This window comes from Capsicum annuum, chromosome 6, assembly GCF_002878395.1.
Source record: "Capsicum annuum cultivar UCD-10X-F1 chromosome 6, UCD10Xv1.1, whole genome shotgun sequence".
In the NCBI taxonomy this organism is placed as follows: domain Eukaryota; kingdom Viridiplantae; phylum Streptophyta; class Magnoliopsida; order Solanales; family Solanaceae; genus Capsicum; species Capsicum annuum.
This window is the reverse complement of record NC_061116.1, coordinates 119,210,749-119,231,336: the sequence shown is the minus strand read 5'-3', so window position 1 is coordinate 119,231,336 and position 20,588 is coordinate 119,210,749. Positions and strand designations below refer to the sequence as shown.

Below are 20,588 nucleotides of genomic sequence, written 5' to 3'. Positions count from 1 at the left end.
ATCATCTGTATTATAATAAAACTTTGGCTTCGAGGCCCAAATGAATGGATAAATAAATAAATAAATAAAGAAGACAATAGATAACAAATAAAAAATAAAAAATGAGACTTTTCAGTCGCTTCAAAGATAGGACTTAATCCTTCCTTCTTCTTTCATCTCCTTGCATCCATATGTAATTCAACTTTAAACCTCCTCTAGGCTTGACTTGAAAAATAGGCCTTATTGGCCATGATAAATATGCAAAGTCTATGTAGGACTCAAATGATTTCCATGCAAAGAAAGAAAATAAAACACATTAATATATATTCGGCAAAGGTAGGGAAAAAGAAGAGTAAAGGAAATCGACGCATGCTCAACCGAAGTAGAAAACTAGAATAGCTAATACATGATCAACCGGAGGAAGAAAGCAAATGTAAAGAAAATTTATACATATTAACTACATAAGCAAAGCAACAGGGATCCAAAAAAATAGTCAAGGGACACCCGAAAGTAGTAAGACACACATGTCAACTCGAATAGCAGACATAATCAAGATATGAGAATTAAACTAATCATTAGGCGGTCAACTGAATAGAAAAAGAATATAGAGGGAAAACTGATATGTAATCGACTAAAGAGAACGACATAAGATGGATCTTCAATAAATAAAAGTCAACTAACAAACAAGGATATCTGCTAGTAAGGGCAGAACATTAACACGAAAATTGGCCGATACCGAAGTAATAAAGAAAACTAGAAAATGAATCAATTTCTAGACCAAAATTTTAAGAAGATATTTGGTAGGCCTAAAGGGACATTATCAAAAACTTAAAAGGCAACACTTTGAGACAGAATCCTCTATATAAAAAACTGCATTCAAGAAGAAACCAGTATGAACTACTAATGCGCAGCCAAAACTTAAAGAATTAAGTAGTAAATACTGATGAACACCCAAAGTTTCCTTTCTTGGACTCGAAATGCTATAGACACCAAGTCCAGTAGTTATGATAGCAAGGGCCTTAGTACTTAAGGCAACCACTGTATGGTAATCAAACCCGACAAAACAAGGGCAGAAATTCATTTAAGAATCCCAAACATTCCAAAGTAGGACCTTGTCCAGTAGGATTTTGAAAGATAGAGGTAGACCATAGTAATGCTCTACTCCATCCTCCAGCCTTGCTTTCGAGAGCAAAATAAATATGACTTCATCCCTCTTTTCTTGACGATATTGACCAAGAAAAAAAATCCTGGGGAATCCTCAGTCTAAACATAAACTACACGTATAACATAATGGATACAAAAGTGGAGATATTCTCCTTAAACTGACCCATTCAAGTATCTGGCAATTCAACAAAAACACTATCAGATTTACTTTATAATCAGAACACACAAATCAAAAGCAAATAGAAATCTAAATTTCAAATTTTTGATATCAAAAGGAACAACCAACAAACTAAAAAAAATGGCAAGGTAGACAACATCAGATAGTAACAATAAATCAATACAACCATTAACCCGAGACTATTAAACAAATCAAAGCATGAAACTTTAACTATGAAACCAGCTATAACAAGACATCATCAGCCCGAAACTATCAAACAGACTCAAAGCATGAAACTTTACTATGAAACCAACTTGTTCAAATCTCAAATAATATACAAAAATGAGAGTATTAGATCGAAAATCAATCAACAACATTGTTCAGACCACATAACATGTCATAAATCAGAAAAAAAAACAATTCATAGATAAAAATAATGGATTTAAAGTGCTTTAGTGAAGATCATGTCCTTAACAGTACTAAGTAGTGGCATCGTACACATTGATTCTAATATCTACATGATGATAACTATCATAAAAAAAACCTACAGCTATCAAAGCTATCTACCAGCAAACAACCCAACATATAATATTACTAAAGATTTACTCACAACTACAGAAGGTCGAGATGGAGTGGAAGCAATCAAAAGCTTAAACGAAATGGGATATTACCTGTTCGGGAGCAGCAAAATGGAACAACGAGCTGACATCGGGATCCTCCACCACTGAAAATTAGTGTTATCAACTCGAGAACCTTCGATTAATTAACTAACTTTCAAAAAGAAGAACAAAAAAAGAATTTTTACTGAGAAAGGAAACTCTTAGCTCTGAGGATTTTCCCCCCTCTTTTTCAACTTTTTTTGACCCCCTTTTTAGACTAACCAAGAGCCTTTTTATTATAGAACCACGGAATCCACCTTTTTGAGGCTCAATCGATGCGAAAAAAAAAAAAGAAAATGGGGGAAATTTGGGGATTCTCACTGGAAACTTTTGAATTTCAAAAATGGGATAAGAGGTACGTTGGATTCGGTACAAAATTGTACCATCCGTATGCTCAATTATTGGCTGAGCTGTCCCGTTTCTGGAAGCTTTATTGAAGTTACTGCCAAACATAGTCGGGTTGTCAGGTTCTAATCATTGGATGGGTCACCAAAGTTGGACCCATTTTGATGGGTCGAGAGTTGTTGTTTGTTAATTTGCTGGGTTTTTTGGTGTTGTTGTTGTTGTTGTTGTTCGTTCGTTGTACGTGATGTTAGAAACAAGAAACGAGTTTGGGAGTTATTGCCGTTATTTGTATGTTGTTGCTAAGTGTTGAAGTTGTTGGTTGATGATATTGTTGTTGTACCATCATTTGAAGGCTATTGTACGTATCAAATAAGAGGGAAAGGAGAGGAGGATTAGGCTATGTTTGGGCCTGGCGGGTCAGGGGGTTTGTTTAGGCTAGGTAAGTTGATGGTTTTTAATTATTTGGGTTGTTGGTTATGAGAATGGTGGGATGATATTTAAATGGCCTGTAAATATTGATAATGTTATTGGGTTGGTTAATGGGTAAAAGAAATGGGCCAGGGTCGGCAGATTTGGGTTAAGATTGGGGTTATTTAATAAATAACCCCAATTAAATTAGGAGTTAGCAAAATCTATTTAAATTTTTACCAAATTGAAAATCAATCGATTAATTGCATTGCAATTGAGGCCAATTTGATTTCAATTATAGCCAAATTTAAAAGATTGTCTGAATTAAATCAAAATTCAATACAAATTAATATCTCACTTAATTCCGAGCTTCTTGATTTAGTAAAATCAAACACATATTTATCCAAATAGATTATTTTGATAATAAAATATATTAAAATTAATATTTTAATCATTATATTTATATTAAAAAATAATTCTTAATTAAAATTCGATATTCCATAGAATAAATATTTAAGAAATCAGGTTATATAATATCATATAATTGAACACGATATTATATAATCACTATTTAAAATGAAAAAATTACATAAAAAAATATTTTGAATGATTTTAATTCGGATGAAATAAATATTTCAATTTTATTAATAACCGAAGAAGCCCAGGATTAAATTTAGTCGTGGAGGGCTTAAATTAAGTGTCAACAACTGCCCCCACTCTTTGGGTAGGGTGGATGAAAGTAACCCTGGGCAAAACCAGGTTAATGTTCCCAATTTTTATCTGACCACAAATTCAAATCTGAAAGAGGTTAGCTTTCACACGAGTTTAAAAAAAATCACAAGCTATATCGGTTTTTGGAGTTTTTAATGAAACCAAAAAGCCTGAGAATAAAGGGATTTGGGGGGGGGGGAGGTTGGAATGCAATCGAGTTTTCAAAAATAGAGCTCAGCCTTCATATCCCTGAAACTCAGGGAATCAGACTGCTTGTAGTTTGACCCAATCGGTAGAAAAAACAGTCTTTTATTTTAAACGATCTTTGGTTCAGGATGAGTGGCAAGTTGACGGATTTGTGGAAAAGAGGCTAGTAACGTCTTAACCATGAATGCGGGATCCTTTATATCCATTGGTAAGAACTTACTTGGACATAATTTCCAAAACTCTAAGTGTGTTGTCATCTGAATTAGAAAGAAAAAGAAGGTTACCCTCGGTATGAATTTTGAAATATCCCAAAGGTAAAGATGAAACCAGAATATCCCAAAAATTTCCACATCCCTTATAACATGGATGTGGTTGGATGGCGGTGGTGATCATCCCTTAGCTCACATCCAGAGAGTTTGACGTCTCTCTCTAGACTATGTCCTGTTTTGCTGCTAAGAAAGAGTTCCACATTGTGTTGCGTCCTATCTGAATTCGTCCGCACCTGTGGTTTTGATTTTAGATTTTTATCCTCTCGGATGCTCTCGACAATGTCTTAAAAAAAGTGTTAGTGCTAAATATAACTCACGAAAGAGGTATATAGTCTTTACCATATCTCCACGTGAGTGGTTGGCTGAAAGGCACAGTCATTCCTTTCATGTACCTGTTTGGTAGGAAATAATCTGCAACAATAGACACAACAACCCTCTTGGTTGTTGCATAATTATCTTAATTATCGAGTGAATATGTCTTTAAAGTAGGGTGGCCCTTTTGGACACCGACGACACTTTATGCAGAACGGTCCCTACAACCTTGTAATCTTATGTTGATGCGGCAACCCTTTTGATTCACCTGTAATACTTGTGGAATGATAACCTTTCTGGTTATTGACGATAGTTCTTTGCATATGATCTCAGGTCAGTCTTGCACATCTTTTGTATCGATATGACTTATAGACTTCCTCGAATTATCAATCTTGTGCATTATTTAATGTTGGATTCGAGACGACTTATAGATATCCTTTGAATTGCTATCCCTTAGGTAATCCCACACATTATCCAACCTTGAATAATAGATGGCTTACAGATATCCCTCTATTCGCTAGTTCTCAAGTATTCCTGCACATCATCCGACCTTGGATACAATATGGCTTATAGATACCTCTCAAATTGGTAGTCTTTGGGTAATCCTGCACATAATCAATCTTGGATATAATGCGGCTTATAGAGAACCCTTGGATTTTTCAATTTGATAATCCCATATATTCTCCGGTAAGGATTTAGTTGTGACTTATGGATAACCTTTGGACTATCAATTTTTGGATAACCTTGCATAATATTCGGTTAGGATGTTGTTGCGGCTTACAGATGACCTATGGGCTATCAACTTAGAGGTAATCTGGCACACTATCCTATTTCAAATAATATGACTTATAGATGATTCTCAAATTGTCAATTTCAAGAAAATCTCATATGCCGTTTGCTTTCAGATGGTGACTTAAAAATGTTCCTTTTAATTATGTGATTTTGATGCATTCAGATGCTGATTCATAAAATAATGAGATATTCTCGACGTTAGCGTATACTATCTCGCGTGCTAACAGATATTAGATACTGATGATATCCTCAACGCCAGCATATGATATCTTATGCGTCATTAGATATTTAATGCAGATGATACCCTCGACACCAGCGTATGATATCTCACACATCATTAGATAGTTAACACAGATGATACCCTCGAAGCCAGTGCATAATATCTCACACCTCATCAGATATTAAATGCAGATGATACCCTGGATGCCAGCGTATGATTACTCATGCGTCATTAGATATTCAATGCAGCTGATACCCTCGATGCCAACATATGATATCTCACACGTTATCAGATATTTAATGCAGATGATACCCTCGATGCTAGCGTACGATATCTCACACATCATCAGATATTTAATGCTAATGATATCCTTGATTCTAGCGTATGATATCTCACGTGTCAACAGATATTAGATGCTGATAATATCCTCGACGTTAGTGTATGATATCTCGCATGTCAATAAATATTAGATGCTGATGATATCCTCGACGTTAGTGTATGATATCTCGCATGTCAACAAATATTAGATGCTGATGATATCCTCGACGCCAGCGTATGATATCTCATGTGTCAACAGACATTAGATGCTGATGATATCCTTAACGCAAATATATGATATCTCGCGTGTCAACAGATATTAGATAATGATATTCTCGACACCAACGTATGATATTTCGCGTGTCAACAGATATTAGATGATGATATCCTTGACGCCAGCGTATGATATCTCGCATGTCAACAGATATTAATGATGATGATATCCTCGACGCCAGCATATGATATCTCATGTGTCAATAGATATTAGATGCTGATGATATCCTCGACTCCAGCGTATAATATCTTTCCAGTCAACAGATATTAGATGCTGATGATATCCTTGACACCAGCATATGATATCTTGCGTGTCAATAAATATTAGATGCAATGGTCCTCTCAACAATGAGATGATATGAAATGGTTCTTCCAATGATTTGAAAACTATTTCACTTGAGTTTGTTTGTCTACGTCTTACTTTCTACATTTACCTGTACTTAAGGTAGACAATTAGTAGACACAATGTCGCTCTCACTGGTGACCAAAGTCAAGCTTTATGATAGTTTAATGACAAATACTGAGCATCATAATTTGAATGACTTATTCTGCCATTAATCTTCTCTTTTTGAAGAAATGATTAAATAGCATATCCACCGGATGCAAGTAAATGGGGCAAAACCCTTGTTTGGGATTATTCAAATATTGTTTTCTTTGCTTCAATGCAAATTTTGAGGATGACTTTCTGCTCTTACTCTTATTGAGTGATCCTTTGATTGTTGTATTTATTGTGCCAACTCCCTTGAATGTATCTGCGCTCAAGGTAAATATTTAGTAGACACAAAGTCGCTTTTGCTAGCGACTATTTCTTAGGAAAATTCTAAATACAATGTTCATAAAGAAGATAAGACTCCTTTGTTTGTCCTTCATGGTCTCCAAAAATGAGATAGACAATTCAAAAGGTCCTCGATAAATAGGTAAAACCCATGTCTGGGGCTACCCAAAAATATCGTTCTTGAGCATCATATTCTCTGGTGGCTCCCAACTTTCTTGGTGATTTTTTGAAAAAGATATCCGTCTTTGTGTATTGATCTCTGCATCGACAAAAAATAGTTAGTTTTGAATAAAACTACTCCGTGTTAACATCCTTCGATCCTTGGTTTTCTCCTTGCCATCTTTTGGGTGCTCCATTGTGTTGGGACCCCCACTCTGACTCCCCGTTCTAATAGATGCCAGACAATCACTAAGTAAAAAGATTTGTAGATTTTCAAAAGTAGTCTTAAATTTAGAAAATAGTTTTGAAAGTTTCTGTAAAAGCTTTAAAAAATCTCTGCTAGTCATGTCATGTACTAACTCAACGAACGTCTTCCTCTTAGTTTTGACTATATCCAATAGAGGACTTCTAAAACTCATTATCATTGTTGGAGGGTTCTTCAAACAGTTCTATCATAGCTGGAGATTGAGTCTACCTAGACTTTGTCACAGCAAGTGACTTCAAAACTTTGACTTTGACCTCTGGTGCTGGGGAATTTGAAATATATTCCAGTATTTGGTTGAAATTTTGAGGTCTTCCTCAAAATTTTCTGGCCTAGTTTAAAGTTGTTTGATATGATATCAACTCGAGATGATCTGAAGTCTTTATTAGTCTTTGTTCTCTTTGTTGGATGATGATATTCCTCTTGTGAATTTTCGAGATTCCTTCTAAAAAATTCTACCTCAGTTTCCATTTCCTGGGGTTGTATGACTGAGCCGTTGGGACGCCAACATATCCCATTGAAGCATGAATCAGGTCAAACGCAGTTCAGGCATAAACTCATAATGGCCCTAAAATACTCTTATACATCTTACTAGGATAGAAATAAGCTCTTCTATGGATGACATGACGTTTGCATTGCGTTTGTCTTGATAGAACGAAGGATCAAATGTCCAATTCCTTTAGTCATTGCCTTTCTAGTTAACCACCTTGGTTTTCTATAGATTAGGATTCTTTGATTCTCAAAATCTTTGACTCTTCTGTTGAATGTTCTAGGGCTACCATTATCCTTCTTTCTTGACATAACATGACAATACTAGGTTTTAAGTTATTGTTATATGACAAGCGATAAGTCATGAGTGGAGTAATGTTTCCTCCAATTAATCTTTCATGATCCCGATTGTCTTGGAAATCATCCCTCACATTTTCCTTATTCCATCCTCGAGACCATTGCTTATAGGTTTGAAAAATGATTGGTAGAGTCCAGTTTTACTATTAGTCATTTTTCCTTTTCAGTAACAAAGCTATAGTCAAAAGGGGATCTCTTATTCATTTTGATCTGGTAAAGTAGGGTCATTTTGTCCCAACACAGAGTAGTTTCTATTACTTGCAAAGTAAAAATAACTCAAAGACTGACGTGTAAGATTCCGTTAGTAATAAGCAAAGCAAGATGATAAGGTAGGAAGTAAACACATAAAGTTGTTTCTCATCTCATGCGAATTGATTCATGAAGTAATGATGACTCAAGAATTTCAATGAATAGGCTTTTGCTCAATGATATGGATGGGTGGAATTCATTAGGAAGGTTCAACTTTTCTTCTTTTTGATCTTATCTCTTCTTTCAAAAAAACAGAGGGAAATAGAGTTTTTGAAGATAGAGCCGAGCCAAAAGGCTGCCTACGTATCCCACGGAGGAGAAATCAGGCCCTATGTATTTAGAAACTATAATGGATTTTTTCTAATTCTAAAGTCAACTTTCCTAAAATGGTAGCAATATTTTTGGAAGTTTTAAGAATGACTGCAGACTTTTCTGAGAAACTTGGGAGACTTGGAGTACGTTTGGTCGGATTTTTGTATAGTGGGATATATTTCTGCCTGGAGATGCTATGTGGTAAATGGGATTGGATCAATTTGCTTTTGATTCAAATCAACATAACAAATATAAGCACATAAATAGTTATATGACACAAGCATATAGTAATAAACGTGCATCATAATTGGGTGATCCTTTTGAGCAAAGGGTTGGCCTAACGTATTTGAAGGAGGTATATGTGTTTTAAAATCAATCCATTATACCCCAAAAACTTCATAGGTGTACATAATGAGATAAATGCCTACAAAAGTTTCACAAAAAGGAATACAATCTTTAGGGAAGAGAAAATAACATGAGAAAAAGAACAATGTCCCGCACAAGGGATAGGAAATAATAGTTCCTGAATGCTCTTCTATCGACCTTCACCCTCTTAGTTTTGTCCAATTCTCGTAATTGGAGACATTCGTTGATGATCAAGCAATTTTCGTATAATATGCTCTAGATGCAATCGTCTAAATTGATCAATTTCTTGCTTGGCTTGCTTCAATTCCTCCCCCAATTGGTGTATGATTGAGATATCCTTACATGAAAGTAAGTAAAACAATCCTTCTCTCATCCCCCAAAGAATAATGGATTGGAGTAAACAAATATATATTTCTTTAATACATAAATATGATTCGTTTGTAATTGACTCGAGGTCAATAGATGCAGGGTAAGTTTTCTAATGGGCCCAATACCCCCCTCAGATATTGGGTCGTCCTGGGCTCATGCCTAAAATAAGATTTTTGTTTTGCTCTATCCTAGGTGTCTAAAGTTGGTTTGAACCAGGTTCCCAAGCGGATGACTTGGGTTTGGGAATACGAACAACCATCAGACGACTTTTGTGCTAATAAATCATCGTATTTCCAACACTTTATTTGGAGTTGAACAATAGGGGCAAGGACATCCACAAAACCCCAAAATATTTTAATAAATCAATGCAGGATCATGCTATGAGATGCAATAATTAAATATTAAGAAATCGAAACATATAAACACGCAAACAATTAATCAAAACACGAGATCAAATATTTGGTTAGAATCTAGTTAAAAATATCCCAGTAGAGTCACAATTTTTGCTTTGTAGAAATTTGACTTTCAGAGTCGCTACTTTATTTTTAAAAGGAATTAAGAACCCTTTCTACGATACTTTAAACAATCAAAAACAAAAAATCATTTAAATTTTGAAGATCCTGAGTAAGCGGTTCCTATTAACGTTTTAGGAAGGTTTTTGGCACCAAAAATGTCCGCTAACTTGCTGTTATCTGAACCGTTTGAAAACATCATTTGACTAACTTCAAAAAATTTGATTCGTTGAAAAGTGATTGACTTTAGGAAAATGATTTTTGTAAAAGTAAGTTTTGATGACTTAGTAGGGGTTTTTAACTAAGTCTAAACCAACGAAAGATAAATAAGCACATAAAAGGGAAAAGAGAGAAGGAAGTAAAAGACTTAGGCCATTGGGCTCAAATCAACAAAACCTATCCAAATCTAATTGGGCTTCCGACCCATTTTTGCACCTGTCCTAATCTAAGTGTTTGGCTTTCGGTCCATAACCTTTCCTAAGCCATTTTTCGAAACTTTTTGCTCGAGTGTCGCATCATCTGTATTATAATACAACTTTGGCTTCGAGGCCCAAATGAATGGATAAATAAATAAAATAAATAAATAAAGACGACAATAGATAAATAAATAAAAAAATGAAAAAATGAGACTGTTCAGCCGCTTCAAAGATAGGACTTAATCCCTTCTTCTTCTTTCATCTCCTTGCATCCATATGTAATTTGACTTTAAACCTCCTTTGGGCTTGACTCAAAAAATAGGCCTCATTGGCTATGATAGATATGCAAAAAAAGGACGAGTCCATGTAGGACTCAAATGATTTCTATGCAAAGAAAGAAAATAAAACACATTAATATATATTCAGCAAAGGTAGGGAAAAAGATGGAGTAAAGGAAATCGATGCATGCTCAACCGAAGTAGGAAACTAGAATGGCTAATACATGATCAACTGGAGGAGGCAAGCAAATGTGAAGAAAATTTATACATATTAACTACATAAGCAAAGCAACAAGGATCCAAACAAATAGTCAAAGGACATCCGGAAGTAGTAAGACACACAAGTTAACTCGAACAACAGGCATAATCAAGATATGACAATTAAACTAATCATTAGGCAGTCAACCAAATAAAAAAAGAATATAGAGGGAAAACTTATACGTAATAGACCAAAGAGAACGACATAACATGGATCTTCAATAAATAAAAGTCGATTAACAAACAAAGAGATATGCTCGTAAGGGAATAACATTAACACAAAAATTGGCCGATACCAAAGCAATAAAGGAAACCAGAAAATTAATCTATTTCTAGACCGGGATTTTAAGAAGATATTTGGCAGGCCTAAAGGGACATTATCAGAAACTTAAAAGGCAACCCTTTGAGAAAGAATCCTCTATATCAAAAAATGCATTCAAGAAGACACCAGTAGGAACTACTAATGCTCAGCCAAAACTTCAAGAATCAATAAGTAAATACTGATGAACACCTAAAGTTTCCTTTCTTGGACTCGAAATGCAATGGACACCAAGTCAAGTAGTTATGATAGCAAGGGCCTTAGTACTTAAGGCAACCACTATATGATAATCAAACCCGATAAAACAAGGGCAGAAATGCATTTAAGAATCCCAAACATTCCAAAGAAGGACCTTGGCCAATAGGCTCTCGAAAGATATAGGTAGACCATAGTAATGCTCTACTCCATCCTTCATCCTTGCTTTCGAGAGAAAAATAGAACAATGAGCTGACGTCGGGATCTACCACTATAAAAAAATCAGTGTTATCAACTCGAGAACCTCTGATTAATCGATCAACTTTCAAAAAAAAGAACGAAAAAAGAATTTTTACTGAGAAAGGAAACTCTTAGCTTTGAGGATTTTTTCCCCTCTTTTTCAACTTTTTTTGATCCCCTTTTTAGCTCAACCAAGAGCATTTTATAACAGAACCACGGAATCCATCTTTTTGAGGCTCAATTGATGTGGAAACAAAGAAAATGTGGGAAATTTTGGGATTCTCATAGGAAACTTTTGAATTTCAAAAATGGGATAAGAGATACGTTGGATTCATTACAGAATCATACCATCCGTACGCTCAATGATTGGCTAAGCTATCCCATTTCTGGAAGTTTCGTTGAAGCTGCTGCCAGACATGGGTCGAGTGGCCGATTTCTGATTATTGGATGGGTCGCCAAAGTTGGACCCATTTTGATGGGTCATTGACGGGTTGAGAGTTATTGTTTGTCGATTTGCTGGGTTCTTCGCTGTTGTTGTTGTTGTTCGTTGAACGTGATGTTAGCATTCGTTGAACGTGATGTTAGCAACAAGAAATAGGTTTGGGAGTTATTGTCGTTATTTGTATGTTGTTGCTATGTGTTGAAGTTGTTTGCTGGTAGATGATACTGTTGTTGTACCATCGTTTGAAGACTCTTATACGTATCAAATAAGAGGGGAAAGAGAAGGAAATGGGGCTAGGTCACTAGCTGATTTGGAGTTGGGCTGATGTTTGGGCCTGGTGGGTCAGGGGATTTGTTTGGGCTGGGTAAGCTGATGGTTTTTAATTATTTGGGTTGTTGGTTATGAGAATGGTGGGCTGATATTTAAATGAGCTGTAATTATTGATAATGTTGTTGGGTTGGCTGATGGGAAAAAAGAAATGGGCCAGGGTCGACAGATTTGGGTTAAGATTGGGGTTATTTAATAAATAACCCCAATTAAATTAGGAGTTAGCTAAATTTATTTAAATTTTGGCCAATTTAAAAATCAATCGGTCAATTGCATTGCAATTGAGGCTAATTTGATTTCAATTACTGCCAAATTTAATAAATTGGCTGAATTAAATCGAAATTCGATATAAATTAATACCTCACTTAATTCCAAGCTTCATGATTTAGTAAAATCAAACACATATTTATCCAAATAGATTATTTTGATAATAAATATATTAAAATCAAGATTTTAATCATTATATTTATATTAAAAATAATTCTTAAATAAAATCCAATATTCCATAGAATAAATATTTAAGCAATCAAATTATATAATCTCGTTTAATTGAACACGATAATATATAATCGCTACTTAAAATGACAAAATTACATACCAAAAATATTTTGAACGGTTTTAATTCGGATGAAATAAATATTTTGCTTATATTAAAAACCGAAGAAGCTCAGGATTAAATTTAGTTGTGGAGGGCAAAAATTAGGTGTCAACACTAATTCAAATTCTTTATTTCATAAAAGAATAAGAACCCTACTCTATTCACCCCCACGTTCTATCTTTCTATTCCCCCCTCGAGATCACAAGGTCGACAATATATGTATTCTAAGGTTAGTTACTCCTTAAAATGGTTGAAACAAGGATAAATAAACACCCAAATATGATAAGAAATTCAAGCAAACTCAATTCAAAATGAAAGTAATCATATTCTTGGCCTTAACCCCCGAAAAGGGGAAGTTTATCCACTAATCGACATAACTGTAATCAAAATAATTGAATACATGTTATAATCCATTAACAAACTAAAGTAAAGATAAATAAACCCTAAAAAAAGTGTTCTCAATACCCTCCTCAAGTTGTCAAGACGTCCAAAAGTGAATAGAATAAGTAAAGGAATCCTATTTATAGTGGTGCACTTTGGCCATGTAGGGACTAAGGGTTGTGTCGCATTGGTCTAACCTACTGGAGGGAGTGGCGCATTACGTGGCATAGTATACTTGAGATATTAGCATTCCACGTTGATTAGTCCACCAGGGAGAGGTCTGCGTCTCGGCTAATTTGGATGGGCTCTCTGGAAAGTGCCCTTTTGACATTAAGCTTCACTTTGTGCTTTCCTCTTCTATCATTGGTCCTGTGGTGTTATTTTTCTTCAATTTCTAGATTGTATATTGTTTATACATCCTCTAAATCAATTTATCAAGAGTCCTAAATCAACATACACCACGTATTAGAGCTCAAAACAACACAATATCAAGAGAGGTGAACTAGAAACACGAGCTAAGACTAGGCTTGCCCACATTGATCTTTAACTTATTATTTCGACTCTCGTCTTGATCCAATTGAAATTTACACATTATAAACAAGTTTTTTCACACTTAAATACAAACTCAAACCATTATTAACTCATTCAACACATTAGAAACCACTATGATGGACTATAACGATACCTAGCTCAAGCTAGTTAAACTAGTTTTCTCGTTTCATCTCTAAATGATCCATTTGAATCCAAACTTGTTTGAAAACACCTTTAAACATCGTCAATACATACTTAAACACTTAGATATTTATTATATCATTATTTACATATTAAGCACACAAATTTCCCTCAAAACAAGGCTAAATAAGCTAGCATAACAACACTGAAATGCATAAATACACGCAACATCATTACCCCACACTTAAAGCCTTGTTCATTCTCGAACAATTCTTCACTATAAGAATCATAAGTGAGGATACTCTACACTTCTACTACAAGCATGATACTCAAGTTAGTACTACAATGACTACACAAAATGCAAGTTTCTACCCTTAGCATGTAATGTACACAATTGACAGTTCAAGAACACTACTCAAAAACATCCTAGCCTCAAGAATTAACTCACCTACTTTTCAAACTCATGCACATTGTTCAATAAAATACATCATATAAGTCACCCAACAATCATCAAACATGTTCCCTTACAACAAGAGATTTACCCATAATCATTCCCATAAATGCAATTTATCACAGAATGAGTACAAGAATCAAGTTATACTCACAAGGAATTCACAAGTTACACATAACGAACCATAGGCTTGCCCTTAGTTTAGTACTCCAGTAATAGTAGAATGATGAAGCTTAGGATCAAATAGGTCTTTAATGGTTATAATGTAGCTAAGGGATAGGTAGGAAGCATTCTGGATAGTAATAATGACTATCTTTCCTAAGCGCTTTAATACATCACCTTTTACAGTTCAAATCAATCTCCAACAGTTAAATTACACCAATTTTGTTTACCCCTATATTTTGTTTTTCCCCATATCATTAAGCTTATTCACACACCCTATGGTGGGAGTATGCTATGTACATATAATTCAATTTTACCCTTTTTTGCACCCACTTTACACTACGCACCCCTATGATAGCCATCCTAAACTTAAGCAATTTTTCTTAGTTGAGGTGCATAATGTCCAAGAAGGAACAGGGCCAAAACAAGTTCATTGTAACACCAATGGGCTAAAAATGGGAACTTCTTAAGGTAAAATTTCTCTAACTCCTAACCACAACACATAACAATTGCGCAAACTAATAACTATCACTTTGGGTCTTCAATTTCACCTTTTTCCTACTTGACTTTCCAACTCCTTATTCTCAATTAATTTTACACTAAGAGCTTAGGAGCTTTAGGATCAAATTCAGGTCAATCAAGAAGGGGATTAGGCTACATATGAGGCTGCCAAAGAAGAAGCTAAAGGCTCAATTGGGCTTACTAGGATTATGCATAAGGGTAGGTAAAAGATGGTATGAAATAAGACTATCAAAGAAATGCCTATATTATCTCCTAAACCCATACTCTTTATTTTGCTTTGCACACACATCGGGAAAGTTCTAGTCATCACATGCAACAAGAAATGTACAGGCACCTCACATCACACATGACATATGTTCAATTCAAGTAGGATCATTATAGATTCTTAACCAACAATCACATGAATTCAACATTAAGCCAACTAGTACAAGAGTCATAAACATGAGCCTAGGAGTCTTAAAAGTAGTAATTCACACAATCAACATGCTTTTTACAATAAAAACACTTGTATCATGCAATCAAATATAGCACCAACAAGAATATCTCACTTATTCCTAACACAAAATTTTTTAAATTAATGGAAATTTTCCCACCCCACACTTAAAAATCTACTTTGTCCCCAAAGTATACTTTAAAGTAGAGATGGAAATACTCCCTGAGGCCTCTAGGCCTAGATAGTAGCATCTTTATACATTAAGGTAAATTGGGGACCTTACACATAGTCTTTGCCATGCTCTTTAGCTCAGGTTTTCTGTTACTCAGACTTCCCATCAACCTGAGACTCGACAAAAACAAAAACTAAGTGAAGTAAAACTAACATACTAAAAATAAAACCTACCTTAACTTGGTTTGCCTCCCAAACAACGCCTGATTTAGTGTCGCGACACGACTCAATCTTTGACTCATTCGTTTTCCTTTATCTTTTTCCTCCTACTTAGAGGCTATCTTCTTATTCATTTCTGACCTCTTGAATGTGAACTCTCAAGGTCAACAGTTCTTTAGATAATAAAATTTTTAGCTCATCAATCTGCATCCTATTGGGCTTAGGTATTGGAGGCTTGGCCTACTCAATGAGGAAGTCCGAAGAGGTCTTTGGTGGAATAGACTCCACCACCCCATACTTATACCCTTTAATCACTGCAATTATGCATAAATTTTTGTAGTGGGATAATGTGTTAAGTGGCTTGTATACTTTAAAAATTGGATCTTCATCATCCAGCCTTATTGTGAGCGTGTCCTCTCTCACATCTATCAAAGCTCCTCCCGTTACCAAGAATGGATGTCCAAAGAAGACTGGTACTCTTTTATCTGCCTGAAAATATAAAACAATAGTCAGCAGGAATAATAAACTTACCAACCTTGATGAGAACATCCTCTATGATTCCTTCAGGATGGGATAGCGACCGGTCTGCTAACTGGAGTATCAAAGAGCTTGGTCTCAGCTTCCTCAAGCCTAAAGTGTTGAACAAGGATAAAGGAATCAAGTTGATACTTTCCCTCAAATCGCTAAGTGCATACACCACCTCACTATCGCCAATTTAAATTGAAAGAGTGAAACTCCCAGGATCTTTAAGCTTTTTGGGCATCTTTTGCATCGCCACAGAGCTATACTCCTCAGTGAGTGCTACTGTCTCAATATCCTGCAGCTTAACGTTGTTAGTGGTCACATCCTTCAAGTACTTCTCGAACTAAGAGATTTCTTGCAAAATATCTAGAAAAGGAAGGTTAATATAAAATTCTCTGAATGTGTCAAAGAACTTATTAAAGCACGCATCCTCTTTTGGTATCAGCCTCTATGAGAAAGGTGGTGGTAATCTCTTCTTTTCCTATTCAGCAACTTTTTTTCGAATACTCAAACTTTCTTGAATTTTCAGTAGCTTTGTATTTTACCTGTTTAGGAACCAAATCAACATCTACCTCCTTAGGTTTCTTTAAAGGTTCTTCACTAAGCTCTTTTCCACTCTTCAAAGTAATTTCCATTAATTGTGTCAGATTTTCAGTATCACTTGACAAACCACCCTAAGGCATGGTAATTTGTGCCTGCTGAAGATGACCTATCTGCAACTCTAAGCTCCTTATATCCGCTTGCTGGCTCTTTATATCCGCCGCCAACCATGCATGACCATTCATAATTTATTTCAATATCTCTTCCACATTGCTAGTTTAAGTTATAGCCTGATTTCCTTGAACCTGTTTGGCCTTGATATTTCAATGACTTTATTTTTTATCCTTATGATCTTAAAATGTTGATTTTTAAATTAATTCATGATCAGGTATATCAATAGGTATTTTCGAATGAGTTTTAGATTTTCCGGACATCGTTAGAAGCCTAATTGGATATCCAAAACATTGAATCAATATGATCTCGAATCGCATGAACAGTATCGTCACTAGCTCAAGTGTGCAATTTTCAGTGAGCTGACACAATTTTGATGTGTCGCATTGGCCATCACATCGACCCCATCGACGTATTGCGTTGGTCTGCGCATTGCTGGGCATGTTTTTTTGTAATTAAGTCCGTATCTAGAGGGGTAATTAAGTCAATTTCTCCATTTTTATTCAGCACGAAAACATGAAATTTAGCTATCCTAAGGGCAAAATCACTCACTTTCTCTCAAATCCTCTTAAGAACAAAACCCTAGGTCATTTAATTTCAAGTCCAAGCTTCAAGAACACACCAACGATTTTCATGAATTTAATTACCAAGGTATGTTAGGTGTTCATCCTTGCATTTTCTTCCACCCTTGGAGTTCAATAACCCTTTTTGAACTACAAGTTTATTGATTTCTTGATTTAAATGTTTGAATTTGGATTGTGTTCATGTATGTATTGATGTTTGGTTTTCAAATCAAGATTCATTACAAATTTCAAGTTAATCAATTAGCATGTGTGTAGAATTATTTGATTCTCATGTTAAACCATTAAATTGCAAGTTGAATGTTATAGCCATGATGTTTATATTTTCATGAATTCCATATGCATTAATTATGCTTCCCAAGTGTTTGATTGAATGCCTATGTAAATTAAGTAGTGAATTCATGACATGTTATCATATGGTCCCATTCATGTACAAGTTTATGCCTCTCAAGTGTTTGACAAAATGTCTAAGTGAATGCATGGTGAACAAGTAGTTAATGTAATATTTTCAAGATTTTTCCATGTTTTGCTATTGATGCTATTGAGTCCTAGGGGTATTCAATAATTGAAAATCTAGCTGTTTACCTAGAATTACAGTAGCTACAGAATAGTTTCAGTACCATCATGAATAGTAGTACTTAGTTACTTACAGAACTCAGTGAACTCAGTCCAGTTCAGTCAGCTGACATGATCAGTAACAGTTCAGTCAAGCCTAGTACAATCTAGTTATCAGTTCAGTATCTATTTAGTTAGGAGTATGATTTATCACAGAGCGAACCTAGGGATGCGGGCTCACCTGCTAGTTGAGGGTGTGACCTTTAGTAGCAATCCCTTAGTTCCAGAACTATGTAGCCAACGTAGGTTAAATATATCAACCTGCTAGTTGAGGGTTGATAAAGTGTTCACCTGCCAGTTGAGGTTAACATATATCTCACCTGCCAGATGAGGGTGATTTTTTAGTGGATCCATATAGCCATTGTTAGTACCCGTGGAATGGTGCTAACACCTTTCCAACTGGGGTCACAGGTTAGAACCCAACTCAGTTTATAATCGGTGTAGGTCGGTTAGATAAACACTCCCACAGTTTCAGTTTCAGACTCAATATAGAACTCAGTTCAGTTCTATAAAATCAAGACTGTCAGAAACAGTCACCCAGCTATCAGTAATATAGTTATCAGTAAACTCAGATATCAGTCGCTCAATTATCAAAACTCAGTATTCAGTTTTAGTATGATCTCAGATACAATATATATATATATATATGTATATATATATATATGTACATATATATATATATGTATATGCACAGTATTGCATAATCAATATTTACTGTAATTTTCGTTATTCATGTACTCTTATTCAGTTATTTCATGATGTTTATTCAGTGAGTTATCATCTCATGCCTATGAACCCATGTATATCTGCACACCTCACTGTCACGCCTCAAATCCTATTGGGGTGGACTGGCACCCATAACCGAGGAGGCCCGGGAGAACCAGCTCAGAACCTTATACTTCCCATGCATACCTCTATGACAACCCAAAATTCAGACAGCATCATGTCGCATATAAAAAGAAATAATCACCTGTATAAGCTCAAGCACACATATATATGTATATACAATACTTTGCCGTTGGATCCATCACGTCTATTAACAAAACACCACGTTAGGTCTACAAAGCCTCTAGACAATACACAGAGTTTAACTAAGGTCGGAACACACCCTGCCTATAACTAACTTCTATACAATACCAAAAGTGGCTAGATATGACACGAAAAGCCCCGAAGCAAACTGGAGCTCACCAAAAGCAGCTGGATATCCTGGCTCCTACTTATGCGTGTATGAGCTGAGGTACCTATGCCTGCAACATGAAATGCAGGTCCCCCGTGGGGGACGTCAGTACGAAATATGTACTGAGTATGTAAAGCTGTAGATAATCACATATGATATAGGAGCTCAATACAAATCAGAAACAAGTGAATAAATCGTAATAGGAGTGGACCACACTTACTAAAACTTGTGACAACCTGTACATTGTATTTATTCAATCACTTTACCTTCGTTTTTATCATCTTTGTAATCATTACTGTACTGTACTGTGACCATTAGGCTGCCTCCAGTACATATCAACTGGGATCGACCCATGATAGGCTTGTGCCCCTGGGATACCACCCATAAACACATAAATAGGGATCGACCCATGATAGGCTTATGCCCCTGGGTTACCACCCGATAAGAAAGAACTTCCATCACTTAGTTCAATTAATCTTTGAGATTTTTATTTCGGTCGCCACCGCATTTTTGATACTTTGAAACAATGATACATTAGTAAGAGATATATAAATAGACCATCAATGCAATAACAATGAAGTAAGAACTCATTGGCACATCAATGAAGTGTTTTGGAGTCATCAATGCCATAATAATAAAGTAGGAACTTATTGGTATATCAATGAAACGTTTTGGAGTCATTAATAGCACATGGATCTTGTTTGAGTAACCAGATACCTTCTGATATTCATTAGTGCAATAAACATGTAAGATTTGGAAAACAAGTAAGTATTGGAATGTCTTGACAAACGTAGGACATCATACAAAACCATTATGGATCACATGTTACTGAATAACTTTGAAAACTTTTTTAATAGAACAATTGTTCACTTTCATGCCAAAGATATGGTATAGAGTATGCTTTACATACCTGACTGTCAACCTTCAATACTAGTCCCAAATGGACTTCCCATCTTTTCGGATTACTTATCTACAATGAACATATATAGCAATCTAGTATTAGTAACCAAACGTCACAATTCAATTATTTGAATTCACCAAACTAGTGGTTAAGTATTAAGCCTTAATTACACCATAAAAGGTGTCACTTTAAACCTCTTATACTCCAATTACATTCACATGCCATGCATATTCACACAAAATCCTCCAATATCAAGTTTGGATTCATTTATCCTTCCAACCAATCCATTAAACCAAATTGAGCCATAGACATAAATAATCATCAATTCAATAG

General features: G+C 35.3%; 1 protein-coding gene and 1 long non-coding RNA gene across 3 annotated transcripts; both read right to left on the bottom strand.

Annotated features, from left to right (window-relative positions):
* Window positions 1–10,019: 10,019 nt before the first annotated feature.
* Window positions 10,020–12,136, bottom strand: LOC124899708. 2 transcript variants are annotated; one of them, XR_007057150.1, is made up of 2 exons: window positions 11,288–12,136; window positions 10,020–10,464 (listed from the first exon to the last, which is right to left on the bottom strand). It is a non-coding gene; the product is annotated as an uncharacterized LOC124899708 (long non-coding RNA). The 2 variants fall into 2 exon arrangements; XR_007057149.1 differs by having other exon boundaries at window positions 11,719–12,136.
* A 3,852-nt stretch (window positions 12,137–15,988) lies between these two features.
* On the bottom strand, window positions 15,989–16,905 carry LOC107874207. The gene is made up of 4 exons (XM_016721055.2): window positions 16,816–16,905; window positions 16,484–16,613; window positions 16,296–16,378; window positions 15,989–16,237 (listed from the first exon to the last, which is right to left on the bottom strand). Exons 1-4 carry the CDS (start codon window positions 16,903–16,905, stop codon window positions 15,989–15,991), a joined length of 552 nt encoding a protein of 183 aa, XP_016576541.2.
* Between the last annotated feature and the right edge of the window lie 3,683 nt (window positions 16,906–20,588).

Bases quoted from the DNA above. Each gene is read 5' to 3' on its own strand.
- LOC107874207 (XM_016721055.2), bottom strand. From the start codon at position 16,905: ATGGAAATTACTTTGAAGAGTGGAAAAGAGCTTAGTGAAGAACCTTTA. The intron at 16,614-16,815 runs GTAAAATACAAA...GAAATCTCTTAG, and splicing joins TTGATTTGGTTCCTAAACAG to TTCGAGAAGTACTTGAAGGA. The intron at 16,238-16,295 runs GTTCTCATCAAG...TTATATTTTCAG, and splicing joins CTGAAGGAATCATAGAGGAT to GCAGATAAAAGAGTACCAGT.